General features: G+C 43.6%; 1 protein-coding gene across 7 annotated transcripts in view; it reads left to right on the top strand.

Moving 5' to 3' along the window:
• Window positions 1-15,396, top strand: part of Sptbn1 (spectrin, beta, non-erythrocytic 1) — a 175,256-nt gene that overhangs the window by 98,848 nt on the left and 61,012 nt on the right. For all 7 annotated transcript variants that reach the window (NM_001410274.1, XM_063273289.1, XM_063273290.1 and 4 more), the window contains one exon: window positions 11,888-12,039. In NM_001410274.1, coding sequence (NP_001397203.1) covers window positions 11,888-12,039 — 152 coding nt within the window. The remainder of the gene's footprint in view (window positions 1-11,887; window positions 12,040-15,396) is intronic.

Below are 15,396 nucleotides of genomic sequence, written 5' to 3'. Positions count from 1 at the left end.
AAGAATTCAGGGTGGTATTTATTTGTTTTAGACTACTCCTCCAAGACAGCGGTTGACATGTCCTTTCAAGGTCATAGTCAATTTTCTGGAATTTTCCTGTAGCCTGTGCATCCATGGGTCCTTTGCTGTTGTCAAGTGACAATGATAAGGTATTTCCCACTCAAATGAAAATGACCTTTAAATTTTCAAAATTGGTATGTGCTCAGGGTTAGGGATAGCAATCAGTTCAGAAAGCCACAGATGCAAACATCTCCATCTTTGCTTCTGTTCCCTTGAGATCTCTGTTTTTACAGAATAGATTTCTATAGGTGAGGAAGTGCATATTTATCCTCCCAGACACATACAAATGAGGCACTTGTTCCATGTGTTTGCTAAAGTGATAGGGTTCATCTTTCAAGCGTAAGCAGCAGTTGTGGTTTAATTCCACGTGCTCCTGACAGGAGACTCTACTGTCTTAATGCCTGCAGAACATGTATGAGCCTCCAGGCCTTCCCACAGTAATCACAGATTGCTGTCTTTATAGTGGCTCTTGAGAAAGGCTTAGGTATTCATTAAGCAATGAAACGCCCGTGAAGGACAGAGTGGTAGAGCAGAGGTAACCAGCAATAGCACTGTCTCTGTCCGTGAGGAGGCGGGCACCTCCTCCATGCTGGTACCAACCAGCCAGGTCCTCATACTCCATGCCGCACACCCTACTCCTGTTGAAAATACCTTACACTTCGATAAAGCCTTAGGTGAGATGAGAGGAATGCACTGGGCGGGCCTGCATGTGGTGTGAACAGATTTTCAGATGTGTTTAATGACGGGCATGTTTACAGAACAAAGAAAAGAGAAAAACTAATTTCTGTCTTTGTATCTATTTCCATTCAAAGCTTTGTTTTTATTATTAAAAAAATTAAATTTAGGTAAATGAACAGCATGGGCTTGCTTGTGCTTTCCACATTGTCTTCTGTGGAAGTAACGTGAAAGCTTTGATTATTTTCTTAATAATGAAAATTTGGTTTGACTTAAAGTATAAAACCCACTTATAGAAACTATTAACTGTGTTGCCATTCCATAGACATAAGAGGAGGTGGGGTCAGGCCATTTTCCTGTCCAGCCTCTACCCTTTTAAAACAAGGCTGGCACATTGGACACACTTGCAGGTCTGCTGGTCAGACTGTACTGTTTAACTTGGGAAGAACTTTTGTGCCCCCTTTACTGTAGTGGTAAGGCTGGGGAAAGCCACAAAGGAAATTGGGGGGCAGGATTTCCTGCTTGATGCTATCATGATAACTTTCACCCTCACTTCATTCTCTGAAAGTAACTAAATAGTAGTTGAAGATGTGAACTTCTAGCTCGGTGGATCCTTAAGGAATTCAAGATGGCTCCTTAGTTTTTCGGGAAAGAACTCTATAAATATTCTTAAACTATATTTTATTCATTTATGTTTGTGTGTGGGCATGGGCATGCCGTGGCAAGCTTGTGGAGGTCTCCTCCCACAGTGTGGGCTCTGGACATCAACCTTAGGTCATCAGCCTTGGCAGCAAGTGGCTTTACCTGCTGAGCCACCTTACCATCCTGGGACAGAACTCTGGCTGCTCATCGTGTTTTGTAGGAGAAATGTCCCCCATAGGCTCACATAGTTGAACACATGATCCCTGGGTGGGAGAGGAGGTGGGGTTGTTGTTGGAACCTTTGGGAGGTCGAAACGTGTAGAAGTAGTCAGGATGGAATCTCTCAGCTTCCTGCCCTGGCTCTCGGCTGCTGTTCCTCCCATCCTACTGTAGGCTCCCCTCGGAACCAAGAGCAAAAATAACCAATACACTCATTAACTTGATCATCAGTGTATGTAATGATTGCTTTTCTTCATGGAATATGTTTTAGGCATTGGAATAGTTGCCTGGCTAACTTGGGAACTATTAGGTCAGAGCTTATGATTTAATAAATTACTTCCTAAATGAAAAATAACCTGAGAAGTAAAATTTTGACTCGATATGCTGGTATATTCTTTTAGATTAGGTCAGGCCAATTACTCAGCTCATCATTACAGTGTTTTACATTTTGTTTCTTAATCTTTTCACAGTTATTAGTTAGTTATTGGTGAAATCCCAGTGTAAAAGACAATCTTCATCCCCCATAGCCCAAACACATTCGAAGTCTGTAGATATTTTAGAGTTTGTCATTAAAGTTGCAGTAGTCTTGTTTATTAAAGTCATTTTAACCCTGATAGTTTCTACAGTGGGCACTGGTCAAGTGGGCTTTAGGTGACTAATTTGTAATGTTAATTGAGACAGAGGCCAACTTTTAAATTTGTTATGTTCGTTTGTGATTTCTTCAAGACATTTTCTGATAACCCAGGCCTGGATGACCTTGAGCTTCTGGTATGCACCCTCACTTGTTACGCGGTTCTAGGATTACAAGGACATGCCACCATACACAGTCCTTCGCATGGGTGCTTAAGGCTGACGTCAGTACAGGCTGAGTCATCTTCTGAGTCCTGTACTTTTTCTTTGTCCCTCCCCTCCACAGATTTGATCTTTAAAATCATAAACTGACTGGAGATGGATAGGTGTGTCCCTGATTTCCTCTTGCTTTGGCAAACTAATTAGTACTGTCTGTTTTCCTTGGGCAGTGTGGTGTGTGAGCAGGGCTTTGAGATTCTTTGGGGTTCTAGTGAATTACCAAAAAAAAAAAAAAAAAAAAAAAAAAAACAAAAAAACCCAAAAAACTATTTTCTCGTGAAAGTTAACCCTGAGACCAAGTTAATGGAGGTAGAGCCTAACATGGCCTCCGCTGGTACACAGGAGCCGTGGCTGCCCCTATGCCCTCCTTCTTTTCTTCTCTGGCAGCAGTTTGAGTCCACTTCAGCCTGCTGTGCTCTGTGGAGACAGAGAACAGTGGATCACCAGCTTCATGATGTAGTTTTCTGCGTGTGAACCAGTTTTGAAGGAAACCATCTTCAGAGAATGCTTCTAAACATTTCCCTTGGAGTCCTGTGTCTGTAATTACACACGTTTTTATCCAGCCCTGGCTTGGGCACTATACACTAGTGTTAACAGTCTCCTAGGTCTCTCCGCCCACCTATTTTCAGAGGAATATTCGACTGTTATCCCAACTCCTCCACAGTCTTGGCTTCTTGTAAATAATGATTTCAAGGAGTTCACTTTGAAGTAAAACTGGCAGGGACATAGAGGATTTCAGTGTGCTTTCTGGGTTTATAGCTGCAAAGAGTCTGTCCTTGCAAAGGCTCTGCCATGCCAGAATCTAAGCTGTGCTGCTCAGAAGACAGGCTCCGCCCTCTGTCCACAGGGCTGTACCTCTGAAACAGAGTGCAGGTGCAGGGCTAAACAGAGCTCACAGCTGGTTTTACAGTCTGCAGATCTGCTGCATGTGCCGTTTTGGATTCGTGGTGATGCTGTGTTTATTGTAGGGCCCTAGAAATGCTTAAGCAAGTGGACTGCCCACTGAGCTACATTGCTAGTCCTGCTTGTGCTTTCAGAATAGATGCTTACATGTGTTTTGTTCATCATGGAGGGCTGTTAGGAATTTTTAACTCAGGTTCTATTTATATGCCAACAAGCAAACATGAATTGCAGGCTCCAGACCGGGAGGACTGCAGTCAGAAGATGAGTTTCCTTCCTCCTGTTGCCTCAGAACAGCTGGGGCTGTTATCAGTTGGACCAGTTGCTTGTTTATGGTTTCCTGCTATGTCATTGTTCATTCAGCTCCAGGAACGGTTTTGTTTGCTTTTCCAAGCTAAGGCATACACAAGATCTCCGTCCCATCCCAGTCTTTCATTGGGATCTCTCTCTCTCCTTAAAAAGGAAGAAGTGGGGAATCAAGGATTTTGCTTTTATGGATAAGTCATTAAAATTCTTAGTCTTATGACAGTTGGCCTTGTTTGGGTCTTGTTAATGTTTTCTGTTTTGTTTTATTTTCTATTTTTATTTGTATGAGTGTTTCCCCTGTATTTTATGTATGTGTATCACATGCATACCTGGTGTTCAAGGGGATCAAAAGAAGGTATTGAATCCCCTAGAATTGGAGTTATAGATGGCTGTGAGCCGCCATGTTGGTACTGAAAGCCATACCCTGGTTCTTCTTGTGCTCTTACCTGCAGGGTCATCTCTTCAGGCCCAGTTTTATTAAGTACATTAACATTTTAATTTGTGTGTGTGTGTGTGTGTGTGTGTGTGTGTGTGTGTGTGTGTGTGTGTGTGTGTACTTCCAGGTGACTTTGTGGATGCCATAGTCTATATGTGCAGGTCATAAGAACTTGAGGAAACCTATTGTATGGGTCAGGGTTATTGAACTCATGTATCAGGCTGAGTAGCGGTACCTTTATTTGCTGAAGCATTTGACTAGCTCTATATTAATTTTAAAATTTTATTATCTTATATAAGTGGGTGTTTTGCCTGCATGTATGTCTGTGCACCACGTCATGCTAGTAGAGGGTGTCAGGAATTCCCTGAAATAGAATTACAGACAGTTGTAAGTTTCCATGTGGGTGCTCAGACTTGAATCTGGGTCTGTTGGAAGACCAGCCAATATTCTTAATCACGGAGCCATCTCTCTAGCTCCTATGTAAATGTTTTCCTGTGTTAAAATAACATAGTTTATAAAATGTTGTGGCTTTTCAAGTTCAAAACAAGAATTGTCAAACTTTGTAAGTTTGTTTTTTAGACTTCTTTATCTAATTGTATTTACATTTTAGACATTAAAGAACAATTACAAAACACTTCAATTGTGAGAAGATTATTGCCCAGTGATAATGTTTAATTACTTAGACTGTGTTTCTGTGCTTAGAGATTTCTTCCCTCCTTGATTTCAAGAGGGAAGATTTCCACTAACTAGCTGCAGAAGATTTATTAAGAACATCCATTTTAGCTGGGCTGGATGGCGCATGGTTTTAATTGTAGTACTCGGGAGGCAGAGGCAGCTGGATCTCAGAATTTGAGGCCAGCCTGGTAAAAAGTTAGTTCAGGATAGCCAGGGCTCTGTTACACAGAAAACCATGTCTCAGCACCCTACCCACTGAAAGAGTCCCCCTCCTGGGCACTGAGTGTTTGTGACGGTTGTTGTGTGTTTGTGTGCAGCTGCCCTGCCCAGTGGGTAGGTAAGGCTCTAAGCAGGTGAAGAATGGGAGCTTTTTCTCTGAGGAGGTTGTAGGCGGATAGAGAAGAGGGCACTGGGCACACTCTGAAAAGGTAACAGATAATGGAATTGTGATTACTGACACCCAGTAGGACTGATCTCAGAACGTCGGATCTTAAAGAAAAACATGAAAGCAAGAAGATGCCTTTGAAGTGAGAGCAGCAGTTTCAACAGAGGGAGGGGAGGAGCTTAGAAGGTGATGAACGGAGCTGCTGGGCAGGAGCACAGGGTGCAGCACCAGTGAGGTCTCAACAACATGATACCTTCGGGAAGACTCCTTAGGCCCCCAGGAAGCCAGGATCTATGGTTAGGATAGCAGGTAGCCTCTGAAAAAGCACTGTGGGCCAGTGCCCACTAATGCTGCAAAAGCCAGACCAGAAGGAAGACGGAAGCAGAGCAAGAACTGTGGCTGGACTTGAAATTATTCTGAATTCTTCTATACAAAGCACACTGGAGTCTGCTCTTTGCTTCTTTATCATTTTTTTGGGGGGGGTCACTTTCTAACTTTTTGTTTTCCTAGATAAACTTATAGTTTACTAATTAAGTATATGGGAATTTAGATGAGACACAGAACTTACCTTACTCTGAATTTCAGATTTGGTGGCTTTACATAGCTAGACGTGGGTCATGTCCTCATGATGATTACTTTGTCACCCCTTCCATTCTGATAACTCCTTTTACTACTTTGAACCCAAGTCTACATTTAACTTGGTTAAAAATTGTACCATTACTGTCTAGTGGCAAGCCACTATGTTAGCACAATTGAAAAAGTCTGGTAAGAATAAGGATGTAGTCTTAGCTGGAAATAGTAGTAGAACCTGCCTTTAATCCCAGTGATCTGAAGACTGAGATCACAGAATTGCTACCAGTTTAGTGCCAGCCTAAGCTAACTGGTGAGATTCTCTCGCTCCTCAGCCCTCCAGCCAAAAAAAAAGAAAAAAAAAAAAAAGAAAGAAAGAAAGAAAGAAAGAAAGAAAGAAAGAAAGAAGATTCTTGATACTTTTTAAAAGTAAAAAGAAGGTTCCTTAATCCACATACAAACTGTTGCTATTTCTCTCCTCACCTTCTTCCCAGAATGAATTGATGTCTTTACCTTCTTTCCTGACTCAGCCAGAACTGGCATCTGGTTATTCACCATATAGGATGCTTGCAGTATCCTATGCAGAGAAGTATTGCAGAGAGATGCTGTAACAAGACCCTTGTGTTCATTAAAGCTGTGTTGTATTCTCTATGGCCAGTTATGAAAATGTGCTGTTGTAGACTGGGTAGGTACTGGTGTATAACACTAGGTACTTTTAGTAGAGTGTGGTAATGGAGGGAATGTTCCTCACTGGTCCTTGGTTTAGCCATCAGGTAAAAATCGTTCTATTCTAAGTATCAAACCACCCTTTTAAACATTTGCTATGAAATGAAATTTCAAGTTACCGGATAATATAAAACAAAATCAAGAAGGATTAGAGGATGGGCTGGGTTTAGTATTCCCTCCTATATGTCTGAAGAGTGAGAAAAGGCTATGAATAGTGTGTGAACCACCCTCCCCTCCTGGCACCAGGCCCACCACTCAGGCTGCTGACACTGAGCCTCTGGGCTCTGTTACAGAAGTCTTTTGGGTTCTCTCTCCTTGGGAGTTGCAGTAAGGCTCTAGGGAACGTTGACAAAATGGCTTACAGCATAGTGCATTATGAGGTGTTGTTGCTGCTGCAGTCCTCTTGAGTCCAGTCACAAGAGTGTGTCCATTCCTTCAGTGGTCAGAGCTAATGTTTGTGTAACCATCTCTTGACAGGAGTTTCCCTGTCTGCTTGGTACTTGTGACTGACCAGCAGTTAGCTAGTTCATCTTGTGAGTTTGTAAAGTTAACAGCCTACCTGGCTGGATCTTCACACTCAGCTACAGAGACAGTTTTGCTGCAGTGTGTGTGCTTATGAGAGGTTTATGGACTTGGTTTTGTCCAATCTTCCAGCTCTGTCCCCCACTCTAACCATGCTTGTTCTTCTTGCATTTTCTTTACTTTTAATTTCCCACCATCACTGTCTCTGGATGTGCTGGCTGTTGAGAAGACATTGTGGAAGATGACCAAGGAGTGTTTAAATCTGGGAGGTCTTGATAAGAAGGAATAAGAAACCTGCTCTCTTAGGACTTGGGCTACAGAGGCAGATCTAGTCTTCAGTGTCAGAGATGAAGCATACTCAGAAGACTTGGGCTAGGACAGTAAAGTGATGGTAATGGGAATGTGTTCCCTTCTCTCCTCCCCCAGTTTGTACATGAGATTCTGTTGCTCAGTCACTGAGAGGCCTGGCTCTGGAGCCACCTCCCTGAGTCAGTTCCTACCTCATGGTGCGGTTGTGAGAATTGTAGATACTTAGATCTGGGCCTTGGCTGTATTCACTGCTAAGTAAGTGCCATCAGTTGTATTAAAAGCTAGAAACAAGACATTATCTTCTACAGTCTTCTGTATAACCTCCTGGCACATATGTTTACATGTGATTTTACAAACCCTGTCTGGGATTTTACTCATTTATCTTTTTAGTTTAGAGGATATTTTTTGATTGGACTGTGGACCTTGCACATACTAGGTAAGCACTCACCACTGAGCTACCCCAGCTCTTTTCCACACTTTATTTTGAGTCAGACTTTGACTACAGTGGTTGGTCCAGGATGGCATGGAACCACCCCACTGTGTGGACCTGTGCTTGTACCAACAGGCTCAGCTTAGAATTTTTAAGTGACTACTCAAGTGTTGAAGAGATTATTTCACTCAAGAAAGAAAGTACGTTTAGATGGCTTCTAAAGGATTGGTCAGCCCTACATCACATGATCCTACCATTTGAGTTGAAAGTGCTTCTTTTGTGGAGGGTACAGCAGGGTTAGGGTTTAGTGTGGATACCTCAGTGAGTACTTTACGATCCTGTTTGATACTAGCCAGCCTTTAGGTTAGCTCTTATGCTGTGTCTGTATTACAGATTGGATGTGGTGACAGCCATACGGGACCTTCAAGGGAATGGGGAGAGTGGAAGTGGCAGGGGACACCAAATGCCCACCAACACTGAGTCACAGGATTACACCTACTTTTCTGCTCCAGCTCCAGCTCCTTGTGGAATGAACATCTCTTCTTGCTGTCAAGCTGTCGGACTCAAATAGGCTTTGATGTACACAAAGAGAAAGATGCCCAGACAGCACCCTAAATCCAAGTGTTCCTCTCCAGTTTGTATGGTCTGATACAGTTCCCGCTGTCATTGACCTTTTAACTGGATTTCTCAGACCTGCTGTAATGAGCACTTTGGCCTGGATGATTCTTTGTTGTAGAGGTTGCCCTGTGCAGAGTGCCTGGCCTCTGCACTCTAGCTGCTAGTAGCACCTGTCCTTCAGTCACCACTATCAAAACTGTTTATAAGCACTGCTTAATGTTCTCCAGGAACCATAGTCAACCACTGTTCTAAATAACCAGGCCAGTGTGGCATGTGGAGGCCTCCTTACTCCTCTCACTATAGTTACCTCATGTTCATAGAACTGGGGGGGTGCTGCTGCTCCCTGTCCTCCCTCCCACTGCCTTCCCCTGTAGCTTGGCCAGCTACAGCAGCTTGAGCTTGGAGACCCTCTGGACTGCCTTCCATTGTCTCTGCCCATGGCCTTCTGTTCCTCTGCAGGCGTCTGGCTTATCTCCTCCAGCCTCTCTGGGATGGGGGTAGGGGAAGTACAGGCATGATGTCATTTGCCTTCCTAGGAAGGGTGGAACAAAGGACTGGTCTCTGGGGACAGTTCCCTCCTTCTCAACTGGGCCAAGAGGTAGAATCCCACCCCACCCCCTTTCCTGCTTCAGAAGTGCATGTTGTTCTGCACATACTCCATTGTAGGATGACACAACAGCTGGCCTGGCTTTGTCTCTGCCCTTCCTCTGTGTAGGATGTTGTTCATGTACAGTCCTTGGACAGAATCTTCTGCCTTTTCAGTGTGGTGGGAGCCTTAGAGTCTGTGCTTTTTTTTTTTTGTTTGTTTGTTTGTTTCAACTTGAAACTTGAGGAAAGGCACTGATTAGAATTAAACCTCTCATTCCTTTTACTTTTTAATTCCTTTCCTTCCCCCTTACTAGAGCTTCTGAGGCACTCTGCAGTTCTGGGGAGCCTCTTAGACAGATTTGGGTGTGGTTATTTGAGCTCAGTTTTCTCTGCTCCCACCCTTGGCCTCTACTGCTTCATGGATGATTGGCAGTTGGGGTGGGACTGAGTTGTAACTCTAGGGCAGGACTTCTGCTAATTCTGAACCTGAAAGAAGCCACCAGGTTTTCTTTAATGTGGGAGCTACCCCAAAGGGATGATGGTGGCTGTGGAACATACTTCACACTTTAGTTTATTGAGAAGTATTTCAACCTAAGCAGGTTTCTATTTTGATCATCTTCCCTTCATAAATTGGGTGTAGTAGTAACTTTGAACCCCAAACCCTTCATTAATAGCCCAGGATATCCATCAGGATAAAGATTATTTTTAGCTCCTTGCAACATATACAAGAAACTATAATTTTAAAGGAATTGCGCCTAAATATATTTGAGTTAGGAATTAGTCTTCTCGGTTCAGTATATGAACTATCCCTGCCTTAATGTTCTCTTGACACAGTCTGGTCTGCTCTTTCAAAACAGCCAAACTTTAAGCAAATAATAACAAAAACTATACTTGCCACTGTAGTGGTAAAGTTACCATCTATAATGATGATTATGAGATTAATAGTGCATGTAGTCTCAGCCTGTCATGGTGTTATTGGCATAGCTCCTTTTGCTATGCCCACCATAGTATGCCCTTAATGTCCTTAATTGCCTTTTCTTCCTCCCCTCAGCCCCAGCCTTTCTGGTCCTTTGTTTCTGATTAGTCCTTATCCCTGAAGAAAGGCCCTCTTTTGGATGGATAGGCTTTAGGGAAAGACTGGACCTCAAAGAACTGCTAACTGCAGAAGAAGGCCAAGGTGTCTTGGCAGGTGCTTGGCTTGGAGTACAACAGTAAAAGCTTACCAAGTGTGGTCGCTGCCTCACTGCCTTATTTCCATGCTAGAGTGAATAGAGGCTTCAGCACAGCCTTCCAGATACTAGACTGTTTTACTGTTCCCCTGACCAACCTAGGAACCCAGTACCCACTGACCATACAGCCATCAATCAGTAGGAGTGAGTTTTACATACTGTCTGGTGATTTTTTTTTTTCAATACAGCAATTTTTGGGTTCTCTGCATATCAAGTCGTATGTTGTAAATATCCTTAAGGAAAGTTTGTACTAGGAGTAGGGCTTCTGCTCAAAGTGGCCCAGCTATCTCAGTTGGTAAAGCATGACACTCTTAATCTCAGGGTCGTGGGTTTGAGTCCCATATTGGGCGCCATCTGTAGCAGTGACTTAGTTAAACCACTTAGCTCCCAGCTGGTCACGAGCCAAGAGCTCTCTAGAAATGAAAAGACACACGTGAAAGACACACAGGCCAGCTAATTTTGATATGCCTTGACTAGTTCAATGACTAGGCACTTCTAAAGTTCCCCCAAGGCTGGTATTCTTGAGTTAACATCTTTCAAAAGCTATATTTCATCTCTGCTACCCCAAACACAATCGGGGAAAGCCATTTTTTCCAGATTCGTACAGGGTAGCAGGCCTGTAAATCTGTTCTCCTTGCGTGGTGATTCTCCCATTCCCTCTCTCCCTCGGTCCCTTTCCTGTACAATCTAAAAGTCTTACCCCATCTCTCTGCCTTGCATTGGCTGTACAGCAATACTTTATTACCAGTTGAAGCCAGTTCAGGCCAGGGATCCTCAGGTCTGGAAGCACTGCTTTTGGGAGGCAGAAATAAGACAAAGAGTTAGAACCAGTTCCCAGCAGTAGGGTTTATAAGTGACAGACAGTTCTGTATCCAACAGGCAGGAAATGGGGTAGCTCCAGGGCATATTCTGAATGCCTCTTGGAAGTCTTCAGCAACCTCATTCAGAGCATGCTACAGAAACAAAAAGTTTGGTAGCCTATTTGTGTGTGATTCAGATGGCCAGTTCTAGGATTCAGTGTTGAGAGTTTTAAGATTTGAGCTGGACAAAACCTGGATCACTAAGGCTTAATACTGTTTTCTGGATGACTTGAATTTTCAGGGAGTGTACTCTGAATTGTATACTAGCAGGTAAGTACCTTTTCAGTGAGTAGTTGCAAGTTTGGAGATGATCATTGTGTGCTTAATTTGTAGATGAGGACACTAATGGCAGACTCTGTATTATTAAAAACTGGGCTCTGAGGGTTCCCTAAATTGACTGGACAGGTGTCTTCACTACTCTGTTGCCTGTTTTCTGTGTTGTCCACAGTACATGTGCCTGAATCTCAGAAGACCCCTGGCATTAATTCATGGTCATAAGTAAGCTTACCTGGCCAGGTGTTTCCCTTTTGTACCTGGGGAAGTGGTTCCTGCTGTCTGGGGAGTCTCTGTGCCTGGACCCTGTTGTGTGCCATTTACTTCACTTGCCCTTGGGGGATGGTAGGTGGATGTTACCAGAAGCTCTGTAGTCAAACTGATTGAGGCCCACGCCACCATCTGCTGAATTCTGCTGGCTGCAAGCCTGGGAGTTGACTTGTGCAAGAGTTGTCCAAATCCCAGGATTCCCAGACAGTAGAAAGCTAAGTAAGGATTTTGTTGGAGTTTAGTTTTGCTGCACAGTCTCGTTGTGTGGGTTATGGGGCTTTGCTGGCTTGTACCTGCTGCTACCAGTGCTGGGTTCATGGTAAAACGAGTTCTTCTCCACTTACAGATGAGCGTGAAGCTGTACAGAAGAAGACCTTCACCAAGTGGGTCAACTCCCACCTTGCCCGAGTGTCCTGCCGAATCACAGACCTGTACACTGACCTTCGAGATGGACGGATGCTCATCAAACTACTGGAGGTCCTCTCTGGAGAGAGGCTGGTAAGCACCGTGAAGTGGGAAAACATTTTTGAAGAAACAAGTATGCACTTGTCTCTTGGTAAATTCTGCAATTAAGAATGTTTTCTGGAGAATTTTGATGAGTGAGGTAGACACGCTGATTCTGGGTGGTATTAGTGAACTGTAATAATGTAGCTTCCTTTCTGAGATGCTTGTGTATTTTGTAGGGAATATCCTAGTTGATGGTTCTATTAAGGCACAGTGCTAGCAGTGGAAGGGCCTGCCTGGCCTGGATGCTGGCTCTGAGATGAATCTGCTGCTTACATGAGATCATGGAAGGAGCTCTAAATTTATGTCTTACTGATGATTCTTTGGAAAATCTGATCTGCCTTCTCAAGGTGGCAAGAATCTAGTCCAGTGGCCTCTGCCAGTTTTACTTTTTATTTCCTGCTTTCCTTTTGTTTGGGGGTGGTGGTGGTGGTGGTGATGGTATATGCTAATGTTTTGTCATCTCCTGGGGAACGGAACATCTGATAAATTTATCCCGCTCTTCTGGGCAGAGAAATTGTTAGCTTGCAGTGAAAACTGTATGTCTGTGACTTTTGTGTCTACACCTTAAGCCAGAGAAGCCCACTCCTCACTGTGACTGACCCAGCAGGTTTTGGCTTGCCTTGACTTGAAAACATATGCCCTATTTTCCACCCAGAGCACATGTAGTTCCATAGGTGGTGGTGCATCTGAGCCAAGCTGATGCCTAGGGATAGAGCCCCAAATCTGTACTGACATCGCCAGGAAAATATGATGCCAGTGGTTGGTGGGGCTGCCAGAAGAGCTTCTTATTTAACTTGACAGCCACAGCAGATCTTTTTACAGATCAGTGCACACACCTCTGACTGCTGGTAAGAGACTAGGGCTTTGTTTCCCTCTCTTAGAAGTCTGTAAACAGAATTGCATCTCTAAACAGTAAAAATGAAGACAGTCCTCCTGGTCAAGAACAGGGTCTTGCCTTCAAAAGATAATCAAGCCTCTTCTTGTCTTTACGGAGTTCTGTTCATGCTCTGTATTCCCAGAATGCAGGTGTCTTCACCTCAGTCTTGTAGATCAGTAAGCCCTTGTGCAGATGGCTGCAGGACAGTGGTGTTTTTGTGGGGTGGTGGTTCCATGAAGGGAAACAAACAACCCCCGGGAAGACTTGTTTTAGAACCTAGGCTAGAATCATTGTGATAAACATCTGTAATCTTTATAACCAGATTTTTCTTTTTTCCATCTCTCAAGCCTTCCCTCTATTTAACCTTGTAGATTTGTTTACTTTTTTATGCTTTGAATGGTAGCTTTGACAAAATGATAAAAGGTCACAGAGATAGGGATTAGTTTGAACACTTTTTTTTGTAGTACTGTCCAGTCTTTTAGGCCGTGTGAAGTAAACCTTTGCATACCCAGAGCTCACAAAGACTGACTGATGACAATGTCCATATAATACCTCACCTAACAAAGATGTTAGTAGGGAAAAAACAAAACAGCAACTAGCAAATCATAGTTCTTGTGTGAGAATAAATCCCACTATGCTATTTGCAAAAGAAGCTGGAAGGTGGTAGGGGTTTGATTTGTTTGTTTGTTTGTTTGAAGACAGATTTTCTCTGTGTAGCCTTGGCTGTCCTTGAACTCAAAGATCCCACCTGCCTCTGCCTCCAGAGTGCTGAGACTAAAGGTGTGCACCACTACCCACCCGGTTTTGTTTTGTGAGACAGGGACTTCTATTATAGACCAGGCTGGCCTAGAGAGAGGTCATAACAATCCTCCTGCCTCAAGTTTCCAAGAGCAGAGATTACAGTGTTTACCACTATACCCATCTCTGTTCGTTCTCTCTCTCTCTCTCTCTCTCTCTCTCCCTCTCCCTCCCTCCCTCCCTCCCTCCCTCTCCCTCCCTTTCTCTCTCCCTCCCTCCTTCCCTCCCACCCCCCTCTTATTCTCTCCCCCTGCACCCCCCCAAGTTTTTCAGTGATTCACAAATCTAGGAGAATAGGGATAGAGAATGGAAGACATCCGCCACCTCCACCTTCTCAGGCAGTCAGTGTCAGAGAATTTTGTTTTCTTTTATGATCTGTTCCTAACAGCCATCTTTGGTTGAAAGTTCATGTTCTAGTGAGGAAAGCTTCTACTGACCTGGGCATGCCCTCTTTTTGGTGTATGGGATTCTGGAAGAGACACAAACCACACTCTTATACTTGGCTCCTGAGGCTGTTAGGATTCTGTGAGCCCCAAAAGAATTCCCGCATATTCAAATTCTAAAGCTTCCTGTTAGTTAATGTCCCAGTTTACTCTGTAGTCAGCCAGTTGGGTCTGTTCTGGTTTTCTGCACCTTCGCTGGAAACCCTGGAGAATAAAACATCTGCAGTCTGTCTGTAGCTCTGTCTCAGTTACTAGCATGTTAGTCCTTAGTCCTTCTCACTAACTCAGCTGGGGATAGTAGATAAATGTTTGAAGGGCTGGGATTTACAAGTTTACTTTATTAATGAAGTTTCAGGTTCTTTTACGGAGGGGAAGTTTCTGTATGCGTGTGTTTTTACTGAGTGAACCTGAAAAGGGGGAGTTAGTTGAACACAGTCTGGATTTAACAAATTAGATACGTTTCAGGGGCTTTAGGGGCTTCAGGTAGCCATCTGCCCTGGCATGGAACTTGATCCTTGTCATGGAACTTGATTCCGTTCTTCTTGAGAAGAGGAATTCCACCTGTACGCTTGGCCCAATAGGCTACATATCCAAATGTATTCTTCCCATAGCATTGTGGCTGTAGGTAGTCACAGAGCAATCAGACTGTTGTTGATTGGGAATCAGTTAATGAGAAATAAAACCATCCCATCCCAGTGCCTTGTTCTGAAGTCCCTGCAGATTATAACTCTTTATGAATGTTGTCTTTCAAAATTCTATTAAAAATGCAGACTACCCTTTACTCTAGCATCATCTTGGCAGGACAGAGTGTGTGGACACAGAACTTAATGCCTGACACTGTTAACTGACTTGATCTCAAAGCCACATGAGATTGAGACCAAAGGCTGGAGGTTTGCCCTCCATATGATCAGCATTTGGAGAGGAACCTAGCATAATGTTATTGGGCTGAATGTCAGCGGTGATCTTACGCTAAAGGTCATAACCAAGGTCAGAACTTGCCTATGGTTGCAACCCTTCCATGCTTCTGTGACAAAGAAACATTTTAGGGAAGAGAGCCAGTTTTTGCCTTGCTGCTGCTGACTGAGGTAAATCCTTCCAGAGCTTGGGTCTTCTCCAGTGCCTGCTGTTTTCAATCACAGATATGATTAGGCTTGATTGCCTGCTGTTTACTGGTTTTTGCCTTTATTTTGTTGTCTTACTCCATTAATCAGTCTCTTAGAAGAAAAGTAT

Source organism: Rattus norvegicus, chromosome 14 (genome assembly GCF_036323735.1).
Source record: "Rattus norvegicus strain BN/NHsdMcwi chromosome 14, GRCr8, whole genome shotgun sequence".
Taxonomy (NCBI): Eukaryota; Metazoa; Chordata; class Mammalia; order Rodentia; family Muridae; genus Rattus; species Rattus norvegicus.
The sequence above is the reverse complement of the archived record's forward strand: the minus strand, read 5'-3'. Positions and strand labels throughout refer to the sequence as shown.